Source organism: Myotis brandtii, unplaced genomic scaffold, assembly GCF_000412655.1.
Source record: "Myotis brandtii unplaced genomic scaffold, ASM41265v1 scaffold111, whole genome shotgun sequence".
Classification (NCBI taxonomy): domain Eukaryota; kingdom Metazoa; phylum Chordata; class Mammalia; order Chiroptera; family Vespertilionidae; genus Myotis; species Myotis brandtii.
Window position 1 is genome coordinate 6,204,463 of NW_005353789.1, and position 21,118 is coordinate 6,225,580.

General features: G+C 37.8%; 1 protein-coding gene across 2 annotated transcripts in view; it reads left to right on the forward strand.

Moving 5' to 3' along the window:
- CCDC158 (coiled-coil domain containing 158) overlaps positions 1-21,118 on the forward strand; it is a 72,907-nt gene that overhangs the window by 16,602 nt on the left and 35,187 nt on the right. For both annotated transcript variants that reach the window (XM_014544838.1, XM_005857443.2), the window contains exons 4-12: positions 1,567-1,784; positions 3,081-3,190; positions 3,304-3,631; positions 3,988-4,064; positions 5,790-5,900; positions 8,778-8,892; positions 15,059-15,178; positions 16,597-16,794; positions 18,188-18,670. In XM_014544838.1, the coding sequence (XP_014400324.1) occupies positions 1,567-1,784; positions 3,081-3,190; positions 3,304-3,631; positions 3,988-4,064; positions 5,790-5,900; positions 8,778-8,892; positions 15,059-15,178; positions 16,597-16,794; positions 18,188-18,670 (1,760 nt within the window). The remainder of the gene's footprint in view (positions 1-1,566; positions 1,785-3,080; positions 3,191-3,303; positions 3,632-3,987; positions 4,065-5,789; positions 5,901-8,777; positions 8,893-15,058; positions 15,179-16,596; positions 16,795-18,187; positions 18,671-21,118) is intronic.

The following is a 21,118-nucleotide window of genomic DNA, read 5'->3' on the forward strand; positions in this document are numbered from 1 at the left end:
GGGGGTCCCCACTGGGGGGCCTGGCCTGCCTGGGTGAGGGGCTGAGGGCCGTTTTCAGGCTGGCCACACACCCCTGGTGGCCAAAGCTCCCAGCCTCTCCTTTTTTTCTTTTTTTCTGGGATTTATTTATCTTCTATAATTGAAACTTTGTAGCCTTGAGCGGAGCCCAGGTCTGCCAGGGCATGCGGGAAGCTTGGCTTCCTCCATCGCCTGAGGCAACCTAAACCTCCTGCTCGCTCCAGCTCTGTGGCCGCCGCCATCTTAGTTGGGTTAATTTGCATACCTGCTCCTGATTGGCTGGTGGGCATGGCTGTGTGGGCGTGGCTTGAGCATAGCAGAGGGACGGTTAATTTGCATGTTTCTCTTTTATTATATAGGCTAGGTTCTTTGGTCTGGAAATAATTGTTCATGGTTCTTGGCACCATTCTTTGACTCTTGAGTCTGACTTTGAGTCTTTTCTTTTACATGAAAGGTAGCATATAGTTTCAGCTGAGTGCTTTTCTCAGCCTGCTTATTGAATGGCCTCTTACTATCTCACACTATCTCTGTCTCTTAGTGCAAGCCAGCAGTGTGTCTTGAATATAATTCTCTCAAACCTTTATGGGTCTTCTGTGAATCTTCTTGGGTTTCACTCTTTTGGTTTTTTTCTTTAACTATTGGTATTTCCTCAGAGCACTCTTCTTGATCCTCTTCCCTTTTCACTCTATATACTATCCCTAGATGATCCCATTGACACCAAGGATTTGCTAGAATTCATATGCTGATAATTCCCAAATCCCAATCTCTGAAGCAAAGATTCACTCCTAAACTTCAGGTCTATGTTCAGTATTTGCAAACCAAGCATCCTCATTGGATGTTGCTGAAGCCCAAACCCAAGAGAAATACTTGACACTTTCCTCTCTTTTACTTCACATGTATTTCTCAAATCCATGCTTTTGTTTCTGTCACCACTGCCTCTGCTTTAGGGAACACCCTTGCTATTTCTTGCCTGAATCATTGAAAGCCTTTTCCTATGTGGATTCTCTACCTTCAGTTTTATCCCCATTGATGCATTCTCCACACCGAAGCCAGAGAACTTTTTCAAAACACAGACCTACTTATATTGACCCCCTACTTTCAAATCATTTAATGATGCCTCAGAGCTTTTAAGATGAATCCAAACTCCCTGGCATGACCCGACAAGGCCCTTCATTATCTGTCCTACATTTTCATTTTCATACCTGGCCACTACTTTCCTTTCACCCAGAATATGCCATGCTGTCTTAAGCCTCCTTGCCAATAATTACGGGGCTCCCACTATCTGGAATGCCCTTCCTCTTCTCGTCCTCCAGACAAGGCTCATTCAGCTCAAGCACCACTTGATCACTATCAGGTAAAACTCCCTCCTCCTTCCTAATCTGCTCCTCCTTTTTACCATGTGCTCCTCTCTCAGAGGTACTTTCACTTGTCTATTTGCCTCAGGAGACCTTGAGCTCCTTCAAGGTACAGTAAGGGAATCATCTAAGGTAATGATTGCCACAAAATGATGTTAGTAATAAGTTAATCAGTTAATTCTTTAATATTTAGGTTCTTCAAGTCCATTTTTTATGTCACCTATACGTGGTACAATAATTGAAAACGCATCAGCACCTGGGATTGTGACACAAATCCCCCTTTTCCCTAAATATGAAGTAGAACCTGATTCTCACAGGAAAGTCATCCCTTACCCTGGAAAAGAACACATCGAACGTGTTTTGGAGGAATATTCACATCAAGTCAAAGATTTGCAGAAAAGACTAAATGAAGTGAGTTGCAATCTTTTCTTTCAGTACCTGATGCCAGTTTGGGAAGGTAGTGAGGCACAATGCCTTGGAATAGAACCTAAACTTTCTAGAAGAAAAACATAATGGATTTATTGGTTAAACTTGCTAATTAGGTCTATGCCTTCTATTTCAGTATTAAAAGTTGGACTGATGAAAAGTCTACATACTAACTTCTGGGAATATATCCTAAGAATTTGAAACACTAATTCAAAAGAATATATGCACCCCTATGTTCATAGCAGCATTGTTTACAATAGCCAAGATCTGGAAATAGTCCAAGTACCCTTCAGTAGATGAGTGGATACAAAAGCTGTGGTATAGCCCTAGCTGGGTGGCTCTGTGGGTTTGATTTCTGGTCAGGGCACATACCTCGGTTGCTGGTTTGATCCCCGGTCAGGGTGCATATGAGAGGCAACCAATTGATGTTTCTCTCTCACATTTATCTCTCTCTCTTTCTTGTTCTCTCTCTCTCTCTCTCTCTCTCTCTCTCTTTTCCTCCCTCCCTTCCCCTCTCTCTAAAATCAATAAAAACATATCCTCGATGATGATTAAAAAGAAAAGTTGTGTCATATTTACACAATGGAACACTACATGGCTGTAAAAAAAGAAGGAAATTTTACCCTTGGGGACAGCATGGATGGATCTGGAGAGTATTGTACTAAGTGAAATAAGCCAGTCAGAGAAAGACAAATACTATATTATCTCACTTATATGTGGAATCTAATGAACAAAGTAATCTGACAGACAGAGTAAAAACAGAGGCATGGATCTATAGAACAGACTGACACATGTCAGAGGGGAGGGGTTCTGGGTGTAAGTGTGTGTGTGTGTGTGTGTGTGTGTGTGTGTGTGTGTGTGTGAAATGGGTGCATCTGTAATGTCAACAATAAAAATAAAGTTAAAAATCAATTAATAATATATAGATTTTGTAAATTACTGGCTGTAAGGAAATATGTTCCTCGGATGAAGATTAATTTGACAATAAACACATGATGTACTATAAAAACCTATATAATTTCATTTACTAACCTGAAACCTATATGATTTTATTAACCAACTAGAGGCCCGATGCATGAAATTCGTGCAAGGGGCTCGGCCCTCACAGCCGCCATGGCTTGCCTCGGCCCTCACAGCCCTGGCTTCATCCGGAAGATTGTCTGGAAGGTCATTCGACTGTTTGGTCTAATTAGCATATTATGCTTTTATTATTATAGATGATACCCCAATAAATTTAATTAAAAAGAAGAGACTAATTTGCATGGCATCTTATTTTTTCAGAGCAATGAATTGCATGAGAAACAGAAGTTTTACTTAAGGCAGTCAGTCATTGATTTACAAACAAAACTTCAAGAGATGCAAATGGAGAGAGATGCCATGGTGGACATCAGGTTGGGATCTGTTACCTGCAATTATCTTAGAGCTTTACTCTTTGTACTATATTACCACTTGTGTGATTATGAATTTCATCAATATTATTTTTTCTCTTTTATTTATTTCATAGACGACGGGAGAATCAGTCCCAGGAGGATTTAAAAAATCAGCTTCAAAATACAGTTCATGAACTTGAAGCTGCTAGAAGCCTTAAGGAGGACATGCTGAATGATAGCAACACACAGATAGATCAGCTAAGAAAGATGATGCTTAGTCATGAGGGAGTGCTTCATGAAATCCGATCAATCCTAGTTGACTTTGAACAAGCCTCAGGCAAGAAAATATATGAACACGACAGCCTGTCTACTATCCACTTCCGCAACATGGGCTCAGCTATTAGTAAAATCCTAAGAGAATTAGACACAGAGATTTCTTATCTTAAAGGGAGGATATTTCCAGTAAGTGGTGAGAACACTACTTCAATTTTATATTAAAATTTATTAAGACAATAGTATTAGGCATGTAATTTTTTAAATTCTTAAAAGTAAGTTCTCATTTTTATACTCTAAAAAATAATGGAGTTGCTTCCACAATGATCTCTTATAATAAAGGGAATAGCTTGATTGACCTGTAAAGCTTCATGAGAGTATAGCCAAAGTAAAAGATCTAATAAAATACAGTGACAGAATGTATCCAATTTAAGTATTACTTCTATTTGCATCTTATTAAAGCATTCCATCAGTTGGAAAATCTCTAAATTTTCCAAGCTTTAGTTTTACTGGATTCTAAATCCACATCTTTTTTTTATAACTAGGTAGAGGATCAGCTTGAAGCACTGAAATCTGAATCACAGAACAAAATAGAGCTGCTTCTTCAACAACATCAAGATAGGTAAGTGCCTGACTGAGCTAGAAACTCACAGGGAAACTACCACAAGTCTCCAATCCCTCATCAGTAATTGCAAAATCTAAGAAGCTCTGAAACACAGAAATTTGTTTTTCATAGGTCTGTGGTGAATTTTTAAAGAAAAAAATTATTCGGACACTTGTTAAAACAGTAGGGAAGGCCCAGCCAACGTGGCTCAGTGGTTGAGCGTCAACCTATGAACCAGGAGGTCATGGTTCAATTCCTGGCCAGGGCATATGCCCAGGTTGCAGGCTCAGTCCCCAGTGTGGGTCCTGCAGGAGGCAGCCAATCAATGATTCTCTCTCCCTCTCCCTTCCTCTCTGAAATCAATAAAAATATATTTAAAAAAACAACAACAACATAAAACAGTAGGGAAGATTTTATTCAAAACTATTGAAATAGGAGTGTGGGAAGCCAGTTCCAGCATGACAGTAGGGAATGGCTGATGGCATTTCCCCAAACCTGAATAGGATACATTAAATTGATTGTTTGCTGCCAGACAGTTCAGGACATCTTAATCTATATGTTATTGCCTCCTACTGGCCAAACACCTGAACATCCGTAGGCTAATTCTCCCCATTCTGACAATGCCTCTGTATATGAAACCCTGACCCTTTGAAGTGTATATCTCTGCCTCGCCTCAGGACAGTTTGTGTTAATAAAAAGCATGGGGTCCTGCCCTAACCGGTTTGGCTCAGTGGATAGAGCATCGGCCTGCAGACTCAAGGGTCCAGGTTCGATTCCGGTCAAGGGCATGTACGTTGGTTGCAGGCACATACCCAGTTGGGAGTGTGCAGGAGGCAGCTGATCGATGTTTCTAACTCTCTATCCCTTTCCCTTCCTCTCTGTAAAAAATCAATAAAATATATATTAAAAAAAAAAAAAGCATGGGGTCCTGAGACAAGGAGATCTTAGTTTCCTTTAAACTAGGCTCCTCTGACCCCCAAATGCCTTTCAAAATTATATTTTGTCTCTGGACTCCTATTTAATCTACGCACAGCCTTCTCCAGATTTTCTGAACCCTTCTTAATGCTGGAACAAGAACCCCAGCATAGGAGTTTGCATTAAAGAGAGATCAGGCTCAACTGCTAGAACAAGGACAAGCCAGGATTCATAGCAAGAAGCAGGGTGAGGGGGTCATCAGGTGAAAATTGCCAAGAGGATACATCAAGGGTGAGGGGATTCTCACTAAACCAACTTAGCAAGATTCTTACTAAGCCCAGGCATATTAAGGGGGTGGAGGGGGACGGGAGGGCCTAGTTGAGACGCAGGCTCAGAGGAGCCTGACTAAAGTTTGGTCAAGGAGAAAACCTTTGTCACTCATTTGTTGGCAAATCTGACCTGAGCAAATGTAAAGCTTTTTATCGTCTTTATGATTTAGTGAATATTTTAAAGCCTGTTGTTGCATTAGTAATATGTTTGGCCTATAGGACACTTCCCCAGATCTCTCTGGGGATATCATATAATATATAGTCCTTATAATTTATTACCTTTTTAAAATTTTTTTAAATTCTGAATTTTAAAACCTAGCTGGTCCCCAAAGGATTTAGATAAAGGACTCTATACCTGACTTAGACACTTGTAGTAAAAAGAGCAGCATATTCAAAGCCAAAACAAAATTTGAAAGTATTGAAAATTATTAATTTTTTGCATAATTTACATGCATAATCTTCTGTATCAAATAACAATCACCACTTTTTTTTTTTACAGGATTGAGCAGTTAATAAGTGAACATGAAATAGAAATAACAGGACTTACTGAGAAAGCTAGCAGTGCTCGAAGCCAAGCCAATAGTATCCAAAGTCAGCTGGAAATCATTCAGTATGTGGGTTCTAGTGGTTTGAAATTGAGTCATAATCTTCATTTTAAGTTTATTTTCTGCTTTGAGCTCTTTTTAAAATTGCTTAATAATTGATTTCACAAGGAAGTAAAACCTTTCTAACATTTAAATGAATAGAAAAGATACTTAACATATAGGTAATGTTATATGACCATATCAGGAGTATTATTATAAATATTTGGACCTTTTGAAATTGGATGTTTTAAATATTGTTCATATTTTAACTGACAGTATAAAACAAACACATTATGTGTGTATAAATATATATAAATGAAAAGTTATATGCATATAAATAATCTTATAATTTGAGCTTATGTTTTGAAACCTTTTATATGGACATTTTCAATTATACACAAAAGTAAAGAGAGAATAGTTTCATGAACTCCCATCTACACATCACATAGCTTTAATAGTTAACATTTTTGACCTTTTTTTCTTAACTTTTATTTTTAAACTATTTATTGTTGAAAGTTTTACAGATGTCCCCCCTTTCCCCTCCCCATTGCCCCCCTTCACCTGGATGCCACCCCACCCCAGGCCTTCACCACCCTATTTATTGTCTGTGTCCATAGGTAATGCATATATGCATATAAATTTTTCAGTAAATCTCTTCCTGCTCCCCTCTCTTTCCCCTTCCCTCTGAGATTCATCAGTCTGTTCCATGTTTCCATGCCTCTGGTTCTATTTTATTCATTAGTTTGTTAGTTTTTTTCATTAGATTTCTTGTTCATTTATTTTGATTTTTTAGATTCAATTGCTGATAGATATGTATTTACTGCCATTTTATTGTTCATATTTTTTATCTCTTCTTCTTTTTCTTCTTCTTCTTCTTCTTCTTCTTCTTCTTCTTCTTCTTCTTCTTCTTCTTCTTCTTCTTCTTCTTCTTCTTCTTCTTCTTCTTCTTCTTCTTCTTCTTCTTCTTCTTCTTCTTCTTCTTCTTCTTCTTCTTCTTCTTCTTCTTCTTCTTCTTCTTCTTCTTCTTCTTCTTCTTCTTCTTCTTCTTCTTCTTCTTCTTCTTCTTCTTCTTCTTCTTCTTCTTCTTCTTCTTCTTCTTCTTCTTCTTCTTCTTCTTCTTCTTCTTCTTCTTCTTCTTCTTCTTCTTCTTCTTCTTCTTCTTCTTCTTCTTCTTCTTCTTCTTCTTCTTCTTCTTCTTGGTCCTTGCTTTTCATCACTTTGAATATTTCTTGCCACTCCCTTCTTGCCTGCAATGTTTCTGTTGAGAAATCAACTGACAATCGTATGGGCACTCCCTTATAAGTAACTAACTGCTTTTTTCTTATTGATTTTAAGATTCTCTCTTTGTCTTTAACCTTTGGCATTTTAATTATGATGTGTCTTCGTGTGGACCTCTTTAGGTTCATCTTGTTTGGGACTCTCTGTGGCTTCCTGGACTTGTCTGTCTATTTCTTTCACCAGGTAGGGGAAGTTTTCTGTCATTATTTTCAAATAGGTTTTCAATTTCTTGTCCCTGTCTTCTCCTTCTGGCATCCCCATGATGTGATTATTGGTACATTTGAAGTTGTCCCAGAAGCTCCTTACACTTTCTTCATATTTTTGGGTTCTTTTTTATTTTTGCTGTTCTGATTGGGTGTTTTTTTGCTTCCTCATATTCCAAATGCTGATTTGATTCTCGGCATCCTCTACTCTATTGTTGATTCCCTGAAAATTATTCTTTTTAAAAAATATATATTTCTTTATTGATTTCAGAGAGGAAGGGAGAAGGAGAGAGAGACAGAAACATCAATGATGAGAGAGAATCGTTGATTGGCTGCCTACCGAAAACCCCCCTACGGGGGATTAAGCCCGCAACCCAGGCATGTGCCCCTGGCCGGAACCGAACCTGGGACCCACCGGTCCGCAGGCCAACGCTCTATCCACTGAGCCAAGCCGGCTAGGGCTGAAAATTATTCTTCATTTAAGTTAGTGTATGCTTCATTTCTGACTGGTCCTTTTTTATGCTGTTGAAGTTCTCACTAAGTTCCTTGAAGTTCTCATTAAGTTTTTTGAGCATCCTTATAACCATTGTTTTGAACTCTGTATCTGAGATTTCTTCTCTTCTTTCATTTACAACATGAGTCTTTGTCTCTGCATTTTGGCTGCTTTTCTGTGTTTGCTTCTATGTATTATGTATAGCTGCTATTTCTCCTGGAATTGGTAGAGTGGCCTTGTGTTGTAGGTGTCTTATAGAACCCAGTGGCTCAGCCTCCTGTCACCTGAGCTGGGCAGTCTAGGAGTACCCCTGTGTGGGCTGTGTGTACTGTTTTGTTGTAGTTGAGATCTTGATTGTTGTTGGCATCACTGGAGGGATTAATCCCCAAGCCAATCAGCTGTGTGGGCCAACTTAATTACATGGAAGAATTGCTGTGCAGGAGATGCCCCTATGGAGCAGGACTTGCTTCAATGGGGCTGGGACCCATTGTTCCTTATGGGGGGGCCTCTGCAGCCAAGATATCCCCTCCCAATTAAAAAAATGCCACATGTGGGTTTCAGAACAGCCTGTTCTGTGCCTCCATCCCTCTTATCAGTCTCAATGTGGCTTCATTAATTCTCTAGTTGTAGGGCTTCCATTCAACCAGATTTCAGGTGGTCCTGAAGGCTGGTTTTTCTGTGGTTTAGCTGAAATTTTGATGTGGTTGTGGGAGGTTGCGAGTACTGCATTTATCACCATCTTGGTCCTCCCTCTATCAATGCATTTTTGAGCTTTAAAGAAGCAATTTTGGAAAAACAAAGATGATCAGCTTAATAATGCCATATAAAATAGCTAGTGGAAGTATCTAAAATCTAGACTAGTGTGCTTAGGTATCGCACTTATTCTTAGTTTTCTCTTTGATTTTATTCCCCCTTTAAACCCTTCTTAGAGAACAAGCAAGAAACCAAAATGCAATGTATATGCGTCAACTCAGTGATCTGGAATCTACTGTTTCTCAGCTCCGTTCTGAATTAAGAGAAGCCAAAAGGACGTATGAAGACAAGGTGAGTTTAGATTTTGCTTCTCTGCTTCCAGAGGTTATTATACACAGAATCAATTATATAGTGATTATAGTTTATTTTAAAATGAGAAAGCAAAGTAATCATTTCAAGTTAAAAACACTTTATAAGATGGATGCCAACTAAGTTTTATTTTAATTATTTGCTCACATTAATTCATTCTTAGAAAAATGTTTTTGCATACTCAGTTTTCTAAAGACTAAGGCCCTTTTATTTGCTTTTACAAGGCTTAGCTTTGGCATATGCTGGTTCAGTACCAGCTGCTTTCCTCCTACCACTCGGTACTTTAGGGGCTACCTCCTCTCTTACTTTAACTCCTACTTATCACTCTGCAGTTAGAAAACAGAATTAACTTTAAGATTAGTCTAAATAAAAATAACTAGGAAGTTAATTCTTCTTCTCTCTTTATACAATTCCTCTTAAAATCAGATATTCATTAATATTTTACTTATTTATTGATTTTTCTTCCTTTTTTCTTTTCTTTTTTTCATTGATGTTTCATATTGTTGTTTTCTCTCACATTTCATAGCTAAAGAGAAGTGTTCATTATCATTATCAACCATTTTCTAGATCTTAGGTCTTTATTAGTTTCAAGCCTTTATAACACAGGAGAGACTCTATAAAACAGTCAAAGAGCTGCCATTCAGAGAAGCACGTGTTCTTTTTTCCTGTGAGAAGGGTGACCAAGTACATGCCCGTTTGCCTGGGACAGTCCCAATTTACACCTGCTATCCCAGTGTCCTGGGTTGTGAATTCCACCTTTGTCTCCAAAGTGTCCCAGCTTGGAAGATACATTCCATATGTAGTCATCCTACCTATAAGAGAACCTATAGAGTTATAACCATCACTGTTAGCAATTTCTCACACCCTAGTTTATTGGGAAAATATACAGTATAAGGAAAATGCCAGATTTCCTTTATAAAATTATCCGATTCTACAGCATAACAGTTCAAGAAAAAAATCTTCTTATGGGAAGAGGCAATTTAGTATTGTAGCACTGATTATTCCACCCTTTGCCTTCTTTTGAACACCCCCTCTTTTAATGACCACTGTCACCCCGTGCTGGCCACAGGAGGGGGCTGTTTCTCCTAGTTTCTCTGATTCAAGCATGTAATATAAGATCTTGACCTTAATTTCCAGTGGCACAGCTAAAATAAGAATGGAAAATTTAGACATGACTTTATTAAAGTCTACACAATAAAGAGCAATATGAAACTATATAATGTCAGTTATGAGATTTGTGCCTCCTCTACAGCAGTGCTTTGAAACATTGTGATCACTATTCACAGTAAGAAACATAGTTGACTTTCTGATCCAGTACATTCAACTGAAGCAAATTTCACAAAACAGTATTTACCCTGTTACATATGCTGCTGGCTCTTTTCTGTTCTCTTCAGATGCTGTTTGATGCTCCTAAATGGATTTCCTAATTCACTGGTGGTTCCAGTGTGACTAACACTGCACTGCAAATCTCTTGGCTTCACTCTTAGCCTAAATCCTGTGCCAAGGTCATTTACACCCTGACACTTAGGAGCAGCCTTAAGGGACCTGAGACTGCTAATGTGTCAAACCCAAGAAACAAAAGCCCAGGGAGAAGCGTTTGTTTTTTCCTGCCCCTCTCAGACCTGCTTGTGCTCTAGTCTCTTTTCTCAGGCTGAGCTTCCCCCTGAAGATTGATAGTGGGAATGTCCACCCCTTTCTGGGCAGGCCAAGCCTACACAAAAGGTCTTGATCTCACCCTGCAGGTTCCTGATTTCAGGACAGCATGGGGTGGAGGTTGCTTTACTACTCAGATCTGGAGGAGGGCGGCACATTGGCAGAACTGAGCGCTGACAATGTGACAGCTAGGGAGGAAATAGGATCCTTGTTGTGTTATAGTCCAGTACAATAGCTGTTATTGATCCCTACTCAACTCATTTTGAAAAGATTAAATATTCATTGCTTATTGACAAATGAAACCCTTTTTAAAAGTCATGAAGTATTAAATAAAACTCATTTTTTCTCTTGTATGATTTGAAATTGCTGTCGCTTTCCATTGTAATGTCTCTTGGAGAAATTATCCCTTCATAAGCTAATATGCATACAGACTGATACATAACATCATGCTGCTCAATTCCAAAGCAGACATGGTGGAAAATTTTAGCAAATACTAAATATACATCTAAATAATGCAAAAATGGTTTCTGAGTTTTTATAAACATCTCTTTGGCATTGTAAAAGCAAGCATAAACATCCAGATAAATGACGGCATGAACTTTTTGTATGAATGTTTTGAGGTCATATAGACACAAACATGATATTAGAATTATTGTCTTATTTTGTTCTAATGTAAACAGGAATTTTGACAATCTTAAACAGTCAACGTTAGTAGAAATAAGGGGGCATATCTGATTAATTAATATAACCCAGACCACTGAGATTTATCATGCAGCATTTTGAATCTAATTTAGTTGGCACCTAATTGATGGGTAACTAGTTTCTTAATAGTAACTCCCTTTAGACAGGGAGCACAGAGAGATGGTTATCCTACCATGTTCACAGAGATTTGAACATATTCTGGCCTGAAAGGCATTAGTGCATGGTATAGCTGAGCTAAGATCATCAAACAACTTAACAATAGGATTGCATTTTGGGGTCATGAAAAATGTCGTTGTTATAAACTGTTTTTGTTATAATGAATTGAATATAGATTCTAAAAAACACAGATTCTTCTGTTTATTTTCATGTACCTTGACTTTACATACTAAAGCCTGTTAAAACTTTAAAATCTATTTTATTTTTCACTGCTTCAGTGCACATTTTAGTATATACTGTCCAAATAACAATAAAAAAAAGCATCAAAGAAAATAATACATAAAAGTTGTGATTAAAAGTGAGACTTGTTGAAAAAGAAATTTATACGTGTGTGTAGATATTATATATCAAGATATTTTATGAGAAGCAGTATTAGCATTTTTCCCTGAGACCATATTCCTTCAGATAAAAAATATATATCATTTTAAAAAATTGATGACATGACAGGTCTGAACAAAACTTTTCCAACTAGAATGCATAAATTATGAGAAGATTTGTTTAGGAGGACCTTGTTTCTCTTCAGATTAACAAAAGTATTTTCATATTGATAAAAATAGAAATTGTGTTTTGAAGAAAATTTTAGACATAGCTTTTGTAGCTTACAGAAGTGTTTTACTGTAATGCTTTTTCCTATTCTTCTCTTTCCATTTTAGGAGACCCTCCAGAATTCCCCTTTACGAATTTGGACCAGTAGAAGCTGTCACTATTGGCTCTGTAGATTTGGCTTTACTCTTAACTTTCGCTTTTTTACAACAAAAATATCTCATAATCTTGATTATAAGCTGATTTTTCCTACTTTGGAAGCATTTGGGGCTGAATTTCATACTCAAAAAGCGAAGATTTAGTAGCACTGGCTGGAGCTGTATACTGTGCAGGAAGATTCTGTGCAAACCCCTTTGCATAGTTCTGCCAATGCACCTTGTGCTGACCCGCAGCACCCCTTACTATCCCGCTTCTGTGTTTTGAGCACAGAAAACAAAAGGATCCAATTCGATATGATTGGTAATATCTCTAAAATCACTGAATGATTAGAATGAGATCCCAATACTTATTTGGCCAGTGATCAAAAACTAAGAGATTAATAGATGGTGAAAGGGAAAACCAGTGCTGCTATTTAAAAAGAAAAGAAGAAGAAAAAAACCTTTAATACATCTCAGATGTCAGTATTTATTATGGACATTTTAAAAGGCTTTCTTTATAGTGTTGTGTTTTTTTTACAGCTGTTTGTATCAGCTCAGCTGCTACATCAATGGTTTTCCCTTTCACTCTCCATTCATCTTTTTGATTGATTGATTAATATAAATATTTTTATTCTAAAAAGTGAAAGGTAAAAGCAGAGCTATAGCAGCTGAGTTAGTACTGACAGCTACCAAACCAATGTTCCTGCAGGGGTCTGGAGGAACTCCCGATACTTAACCTTAGACGGGAAGATGAGACTTGGCTCTTTTGGTTTTGGTCTCATACATTTTATCATCAAGCTTGATGTTATCAGATGGTCATCCAAATATTTTTAAAAAAATGAAAACAGACATAAAATAACAAGTTTTAATTTAAGCTTTTAAAGCACATATACAAATACTGTGCTCAATGATAGAAAGAGTTTTGTGCCAGGCTAGCTATGAGTGGAAAATGTTTTTAGTCATATGAGTAAGTTTTCGAGTCAAAAGTGTACTTATTAAATTTATAGCTCAAAATATGGTTTCTTTGATTGTATTTTGTTCCCAAAGATAGATGGGAAATATAGAATTTTAGCTTTATCAATACTGTTCTTCTCATGTGAAAAAGTATTTAGAAGCAGAATTGAAAAGAATTTGAAAGATCATCAAGAATATCTTTTCAAATTATAGATGAAAAATATTGAGACTCAAAGAGGTTATGTGACAGAACCTGGATCAGAACTTAAGATGTTTGACTCTTAGCCTGATCACATTGACTCTCTGATCACATCTGTTGACCCAAAGTAAAAGTTGGTGTTTTTTCCCTAAGTATTCCTAGTATCTTTAGTAACTGTGTGCTAACTTAGTCTTTCCTACTAATAATAGAACTGAGGAGATTATATAAACTGGTGTTATTCATTCATTTTCCTTAGGAGGCTATTTGTGCTACAGAGGTTGAGTTGTGGGGCTTTTTTCTATATATGCCCCCTAGGAGCACAAAGGTGAAAGTACTTTATAGGATTATTAGACTCTATGAACATGTTTCTATCCATAGCCTAATATTTTATATATACCTAATTCTTGTGAAATACTTTTTATATATAACAGACAACCAAAGTTAAAACAAAATTTTAAAATATATTCAATGTAAATATTAACATTTACATTCCAATTCCTGTAGGCTGTGATACTACTCTGTAGGTAAATGTGAAACTGTTTGATAATTCTATATTAGTACTTTCTTAAGTCATATGTATATATATATATGTGTGTGTGTGTGTGTGTGTGTGTGTACAGCTAAAGATATATAACTTCTATGTATGCATACTCATTTATCAATGACATAGTTACATTATGTGTATATAATATGATTAATAAATATGTGTAGAATCAATAAATGAAGATCTTAAATGAACCTAGTCTAGGTAAAAATAGTCATCAAGAAAAAGTTAGTCTTGCTCATATGTTCTCTAAGAAGGTTTAATCACAGTGCACCATCCAAACACATCAACAAGTTTTATTCTTGATACAGAAGTTTAGGAAGCCTGTTGAATAGATGCCTGAGAAGTAAGAAGAAATATATAGTATTAGTGCAGACATGAAAGATGTCTTATCGCTGGAAAGTAGATGATGAAATAGTATTGTAGTATCACATTAAAGATCAGCTAACATTACATAACACTAAGTAGCAACATGTTCTTATCAGTTTAATATCTCAGTATCTAAATTATGAATTTCTGTGGCTCAACTAAAATCTAAGCTGAGTCTCCATTCTCTGAGATCTTAACCTCTTAGCCTACAGGCTGTTAACAGTGATGGGCCTTCCAGCAGGTCATAGAAATGCATGGTCCACAGATCAAAACAGCTGCCCTATCTGTGTGGAAAAAATACACCTATAAAAACCCTTTAAAATTGGTGTTTATCTCATTTTATAAAGAAAATTAGGATGGGAATATATAAGATGTATACAAATATATTAATATATTTATGTAATATATAAAGTCACCCTTTCATAATAGAGTGACTATATAATAATGACAGTAACTAAAAACTTGTTGCCATTCATTATTTTACATTCAAAGCCTTTTATTACTGACACGCTGATATTCTGCAACAAAATAGTTCTTCTAAATATAATACATTTCATTTATGTGGGCTCGACGTATTTATGCCACATCAAGCTTCCTTACATAGCAGATGATAGAACACCTAGTCACAGAAGCTAAATTTTGAATGTTTCATTTGGCTAATTTTATTTGGCCAAATTCTACATAGATCTTAAGTTTAGAAAACTTTGCAAACCATATCACAATGAAGTTTTATTTTTTGCCCCCTAAATAATACTCGCTTTCCAAAGGCTCTGTTTGTTTCATGTTGCCCACTGCCATCGTCGGAGTGCTTGATTTGTGCTTCCCTCTCAGATAGAAGAGCTGGAGAAGCAGCTGGTCCTGGCCAACTCAGAGCTAACTGAAGCGCGGACGGAGCGCGACCAGTTCAGTCAGGAGTCGGGGAACTTGGACGATCAACTTCAAAAGCTGTTGGTGAGATTATGCTCTAAAATATGACCGACGTTAATTCTGGGAAGTTTTTCACCAAAATAGTTCACAAAACTAGTTTCATTTATAAAATTACAATTTTCACAAAATATTTGTGCATACATATAAAGTTACTCAAGTTTTGCATATAAAATATAATATTCTATATTTTACCTTTTTCTTCCTTTCTTAAGTAGAACTGTCATGGCTTAAATGTTAAGTGAAGCCGATCTTCAAAGAACCATAGTTTTCAACTAGATACTCCATTCTGCTAAATTGAAGTAGTGTTAAGTATTCATTTCAAAGCAAAATAACATTTAAAACACAAATTATGTATGTAGAAAATTTGAATGGAAATTTGGGTTAAATATTTTTTAAAGAACGAAAAGGGAATTCTGATCATTGTAAACCAGCCTCTGTTAGAGGTTCTTAGGCTGAGAAATTTGGAGAAGGAAATGTTTGGTAACCCTTCGTGTGATCCACGGGACAGTGGAATACGTTTCTCTCTTGCTCGCTAACCCCATTCTAGGGAACAGTGCTCTCCGCAGGTAGCACCATTCTTCTTAGGCTGACACCGACTTGAGTATCGCCAAAGGCAGAGCTGGCAACTGTGTGCGCAAAGCTCCAGACCCCGGGATAATCTTTCTCTTCTTTCCCTCCTATTGCCTGTTTCCAATCCTTTCTCTATATACACCCAGTGCTCCAAACACATGCCCCTTTCCGGTCCCTTCTTCCTAATCTCTGCATCTCCAAACTGTCCCCAAGGTCCAACTCACATGCCTTCTCGAAGCATTTTGATCTCCTTAGTGATTTCTCTCTGCTAGTCCTTAGCTCTGTCTCTTATAAAAAACAACTTCCAGTTATTTGTGTCTCTAATTTTTCTCTTTGGGTGATAAGTCTTTTAAGTCTCCTACTCTGTTGAGTTTTTGCTAACAGTAGATACTCTCTATAGAATGTATTTTTTTCATAACTGAGGAGGGAGGTAATTCTATTCACAGCCCAATTGCTATTCCAATCCTAGTATGGGACACTAGTCTGCATTTCTGAATCAGTAACCCCAATTACTATTGCTATTCCCTCAACCTTTTGAGCATTTCTTTATTACAGGAACACACTTGATATGAAACATAATAACTTTGTTAGAAAATTAAAAACAGATAACTTTAAAAATCTACTGTATTTTCCTTTTTATTACATATTATTTGGGGTCCATTGAGATTTACTTTTAATGCTAAAATTACAAGTAAGCAAAATGTCAACTTATTTTTCTAAGAAATGTTCATAATCGAGCTATTAAAAAGGAATCTAATTCCAAAATCAAAGTATTCTCAAATCACATAAAAACTCCAAAGATGACATAAGGAACATAGAGCTTTATTTTTATTATTTGCTGCTAAGGGGGAAACACACCTCACTTCTTGTAGGCCGATCTCCATAAGCGAGAGAAGGAGCTGAGTCTGGAGAAGGAGCAGAACAAGCGTCTGTGGGACCGGGACACCGGCAACAGCATCACCATTGACCACCTGCGGCGGGAGCTGGACGACAGGAACATGGAGGTGCAGCGCCTGGAAGCCCTCCTCAAGGCCATGAAGAGCGAGTGTCAGGGCCAGATGGAACGGCAGGTCAGCAGGACGCGGAACAGCTTCTCCAAATGGTCTCTTGGGGGTGAGGGGATGATGTATTTTATGTCTCATTGGTAAAGCTTTAACAAAAACACACATGTATGGGCCTAAAATAGTTCTAAAGTAGAGTTGTGGCTTCTATGAACAAGCTTTAAACACCTGTGATTTCAATATTTTTGACCATTTATTAAATTTAAAATGTTAAGCTTTTTCTCATTTGTGTCCATTGTTGGGTAATGAAATTCCCGCCCAGTTACCTTTTTCACCTAGAATTTGGCACCCTAATATTGCTTATTTCAGAGAAGCATCAAACCATAGGGAGATCTTAGGAACAGCCGAGTGGAAGGTTTCTAGGGGAAACCTTTGGTTTTGTTTTTACTTTTCTCCAAGCGGATTGAGTGCACAGGATGGTGCACTCCAGGTCAGCGCACCGGGAGGGAGATATGGTGCACTCGTTAAGAGTGTGGCCCCTCAGCACTGGAAGGGCATGGTTCCATTGCCACTTACTGTCACAGAGACATAAAAAGCACCACACACACACACACACACACACACACACACACACACACACACAGCATCCCACAGAAGAGTAACCTTCCCAAATGTGAAAGCAAACCAAAGGGACCAGCCTTGGCTTAGACCAGTGGTTCTCAACCTTCTGGCCCTTTAAATACAGTTCCTCATGTTGTGACCCAACCATAAAATTATTTTCGTTGCTACTTCATAACTGTAATGTTGCTACTGTTATGAATCGTAATGTAAATATCTGGTATGCAGGATGGTCTTAGGTGACCCCTGTGAAAAGGTCATTCGACCGCCAAAGGGGTCACGACCCACAGGTTGAGTACCGCTGGCTTAAACCCAGGCAAAGCCACTTTCCTATTGTCTGGCCCAATCTGGGAAAGAAGAAAGATGAAAGAAGCGATTAGAATTTAGAATCTTACTCTTTTCCTAACAGGGGCCAGAGAATGTGAATGTATGTTGGATAAAAGCTATTACTCACTTTCCCCTAAGGGGTAGAATTAAAGAGCAGATTGATGGGAAATAGAAAAGGCAGTTATCTACAACCCTACCACACTTCCCCCTGTTGCCAGTGTTATCTTAATTTAAATTGGTACGAAAACATCCTCAGAGGGATCTTCCTAAGATCCCCACACTAGAAAACCCTTTTGGAGGAACATTAATATTTAATTAAGGCCTCTCCACCTTGGTCTAATTAATACATGTCGGCCTATGATCTATAGGAGTTCTGAGAGCAAAATGATTTGAGTTGGTCTAAGTAATTATTAGCCGATGAATGATTGCATGTGTTTAAGCTAACTTGTTATATCTCTTGAGGTTCCCGCTACCTATCTGCCCAAATCCATGAAATTCTTTTTTCTTTAACGGTCAGATGGCAGCAATTCAAGGAAAGAATGAAAGCCTAGAAAAAGTGTCCTCCTTGACCGCTCAGCTTGAATCCACCAAAGAGATGCTCCGCAAAGTCGTAGAAGAGTTGACAGCCAAGAAAATGACCCTGGAGAGCTCCGAGAGGACCGTGTCGGACTTGACCGCTTCCCTCCAGGAAAAAGAGAGAGCCATTGAGGCCACCAATGCGGAGATCACCAAGCTGCGCTCCCGGGTCGACCTGAAGCTGCAGGAGCTGCAGCACCTGAAGAATGAAGGGGATCACCTCAGAAACGTGCAGGCGGAGTGCGACGCCCTCAAGCTCCAGATGGCCGAAAAGGACAAGGTCATCGAGATTCTGCGACAACAGATTGAAAACATGACGCAGCTGGTGGGCCAGCATGGACGAACTGCCGGTGCCATGCAAGTAGAGAAAGCTCAGCTCGAGAAGGAGATTAATGACAGGAGGCTGGAACTACAGGAATTCAAGGTCTGTAGAGTTTTTTTGTGGTGTAGCTTCTGAAATATCTTTTCCCCATGAATAAGTCTGACCTAATTTACTGAAAAGGGGTTTTGTAAAGACAATGTGTAGACACTGAACTTGTTTGAAAGTGTTTGTATCTATGTGCATCTGTGTGTTTTTGTGTGAGAAAGGATCCATACTTTCATTAGAGTCCAAATGGAGTGGACCAACAATGGTTCAGATCTACCCATACAAAAGAGAAAAAATCCAAAAATGCACAGCTTCTTCATGAAGCTTTTTCTGATCCCACAATTTAACGTTTTTTTCTCCCTCTTCAGGCAGACCTAAATGTGAACCACATCTCCCACCACTCAGTAACTGGAAAACACTGGACTGTTTACTGAATCTGTAAAACAAAACAAAACCAAAACAACAAAAACCCAATAACGTTACTGGGTTACTTGCGGCTTAAATGAGAAATTTTATATCAAACACTTAGCTTAGTTCCTGACCTGTAGAAGATGTTTAGGAAATAATAGTTCCCTTCGCCTATTCCATTCTCTGTCTAAAACGTCTATCACTTTACTTGTACCCATTATAACCTGGGTCACATTCTATACTGCACTGTGTGTGTGCTTAAATAGTAGTGTCTCCTGTTGCCTATAAGACTCAGACTTCTTCAAGCAGGTACACATCTTATTCATCTTTATACACCTGCCCCATGTCTTTGTGCCTTTCACCCAGGAGATACTCAGTAAATAGTTATCAAAATTTTAAATTATTGAGTGACTTTTTAAAAAATTTGATTTTCTAAGTTTTGTGTCATCTGTATTTCTGCCTTGGTAACTAATAGGAGACAAATCACATACAATTAATGCTTTTTCCTTTTAGCATTATTGAGATGTAATTGACCTGCAGCACTGTTAAGTTTAAGGGGTACAGCATAATGACTTGACTTACATTTATTGTGCAATGATTGCAACAGTGAATTTAATTAACATTTATCATCTCATAGATACCAAAAAGGAAAGAAAACAATGTTTTCCTCCTTGTGCTGAGACTTTTAGGATCCACCATCTTAGCAATTTTCAAATACACCACACAGCAGTGCTAACTATGGTCACCATGCTATACATTACAGCCCCAGGACTTATTTACCCTGTAACTGGAAGTTTGTACCGTTGGACCCCACCTTTGCCCAGTCCCCCCAATCACAAATCTCACATAAACTTTAGATGCCAGAGTTTCCTCATTCTAAAAATAAGGCCAACTATAGATTATTATCTATCTTATGGAGATATACAAGTTTATTGCATTAAAAAATTAGAATTTTCTAGTGTTAAGCTTTTACTTAATTATATCATAAGAACTTTTTTAAAAGGCCAAAATCACCATGAAAGAGACTTTTAAAGGCATCTTAATGGCTAACCCTTACAATGAAAACTTTAGAATAGGTTTACAGAACATATTAGAGGAAAAAAGATCATTATTCCACCTTCTTATTAAAGAAAAGAGATGAATTTCTAGCATTGTTAATAGTACAAACAAATGAAAGAATCCTATTGAGTCTTACACTTTAAAAAATAAATCAATTTAATCTTTACAAAAACCTTATGAGGCAGGCACATTATTGTCCAATTTTACAGATGAGGAAACTGAGACAGGGAGACATTAGGTAACTTGCCTGTGAGCAGCACTGCCTTGGGATTTGGTCCTGTGCAGCATAAGAGTGAATATTACAGGTGTCCCTCAGGACAGTATGGGTTTGGTTTCAGACTACCACAGTGAAGTATCTCAATGAAGCAGGTTGTAATCTTATTGCTGGTGTAATCTTGTCTTCAATTTGTAAAAAACACAAAATCTATGAAGCACAATAAAGTAAAGTGCAATAAAATGAGGAATGCCTGATTATATTTAAGGCCAATAGGCCTTAATTTGAAGGGACAATCTGATGACCAAAAGAGTAAGTTTAAAAAAAATTAAGTATAATCACAGAAAAAAATATACCCACACTTTCATATCTATACCTATATCGATACAGTGGGGCCTTGACTTACGAGTTTAATTCGTTCCGTGACGGAGCTCGTAACTCAAATTACTTGTATGTCAAATCAAAAAGTGAACGAGTGAGACACGTGATGCTGGGCTGATGTTGTGGCGTTCACTGTGACGTTCGCTGGGCCAACTAGCGGTGGGGTATCTGAAGCTGGCTCATAACCCGAATTTTAGCTGCTGGGCTGATGTTGTGGCGTTCACTGTGACGTTCGCTGCGCCAACTAGCGGTGGGGTATCTGAAGCTGGCTCATAACACGAATTTTAGCTCGCAACAACTCAAAGCAAATCGGCCGAGAGACGGCTCGTATCTCGAAAAACTCGTTAGTCGGGACACTCGTAAGTCAAGGCCCCACTGTATTTGGAGAAATATACACAAACAGTAGAAATTCTTTTGACAAAAATAATTTTATTTTAAAATGG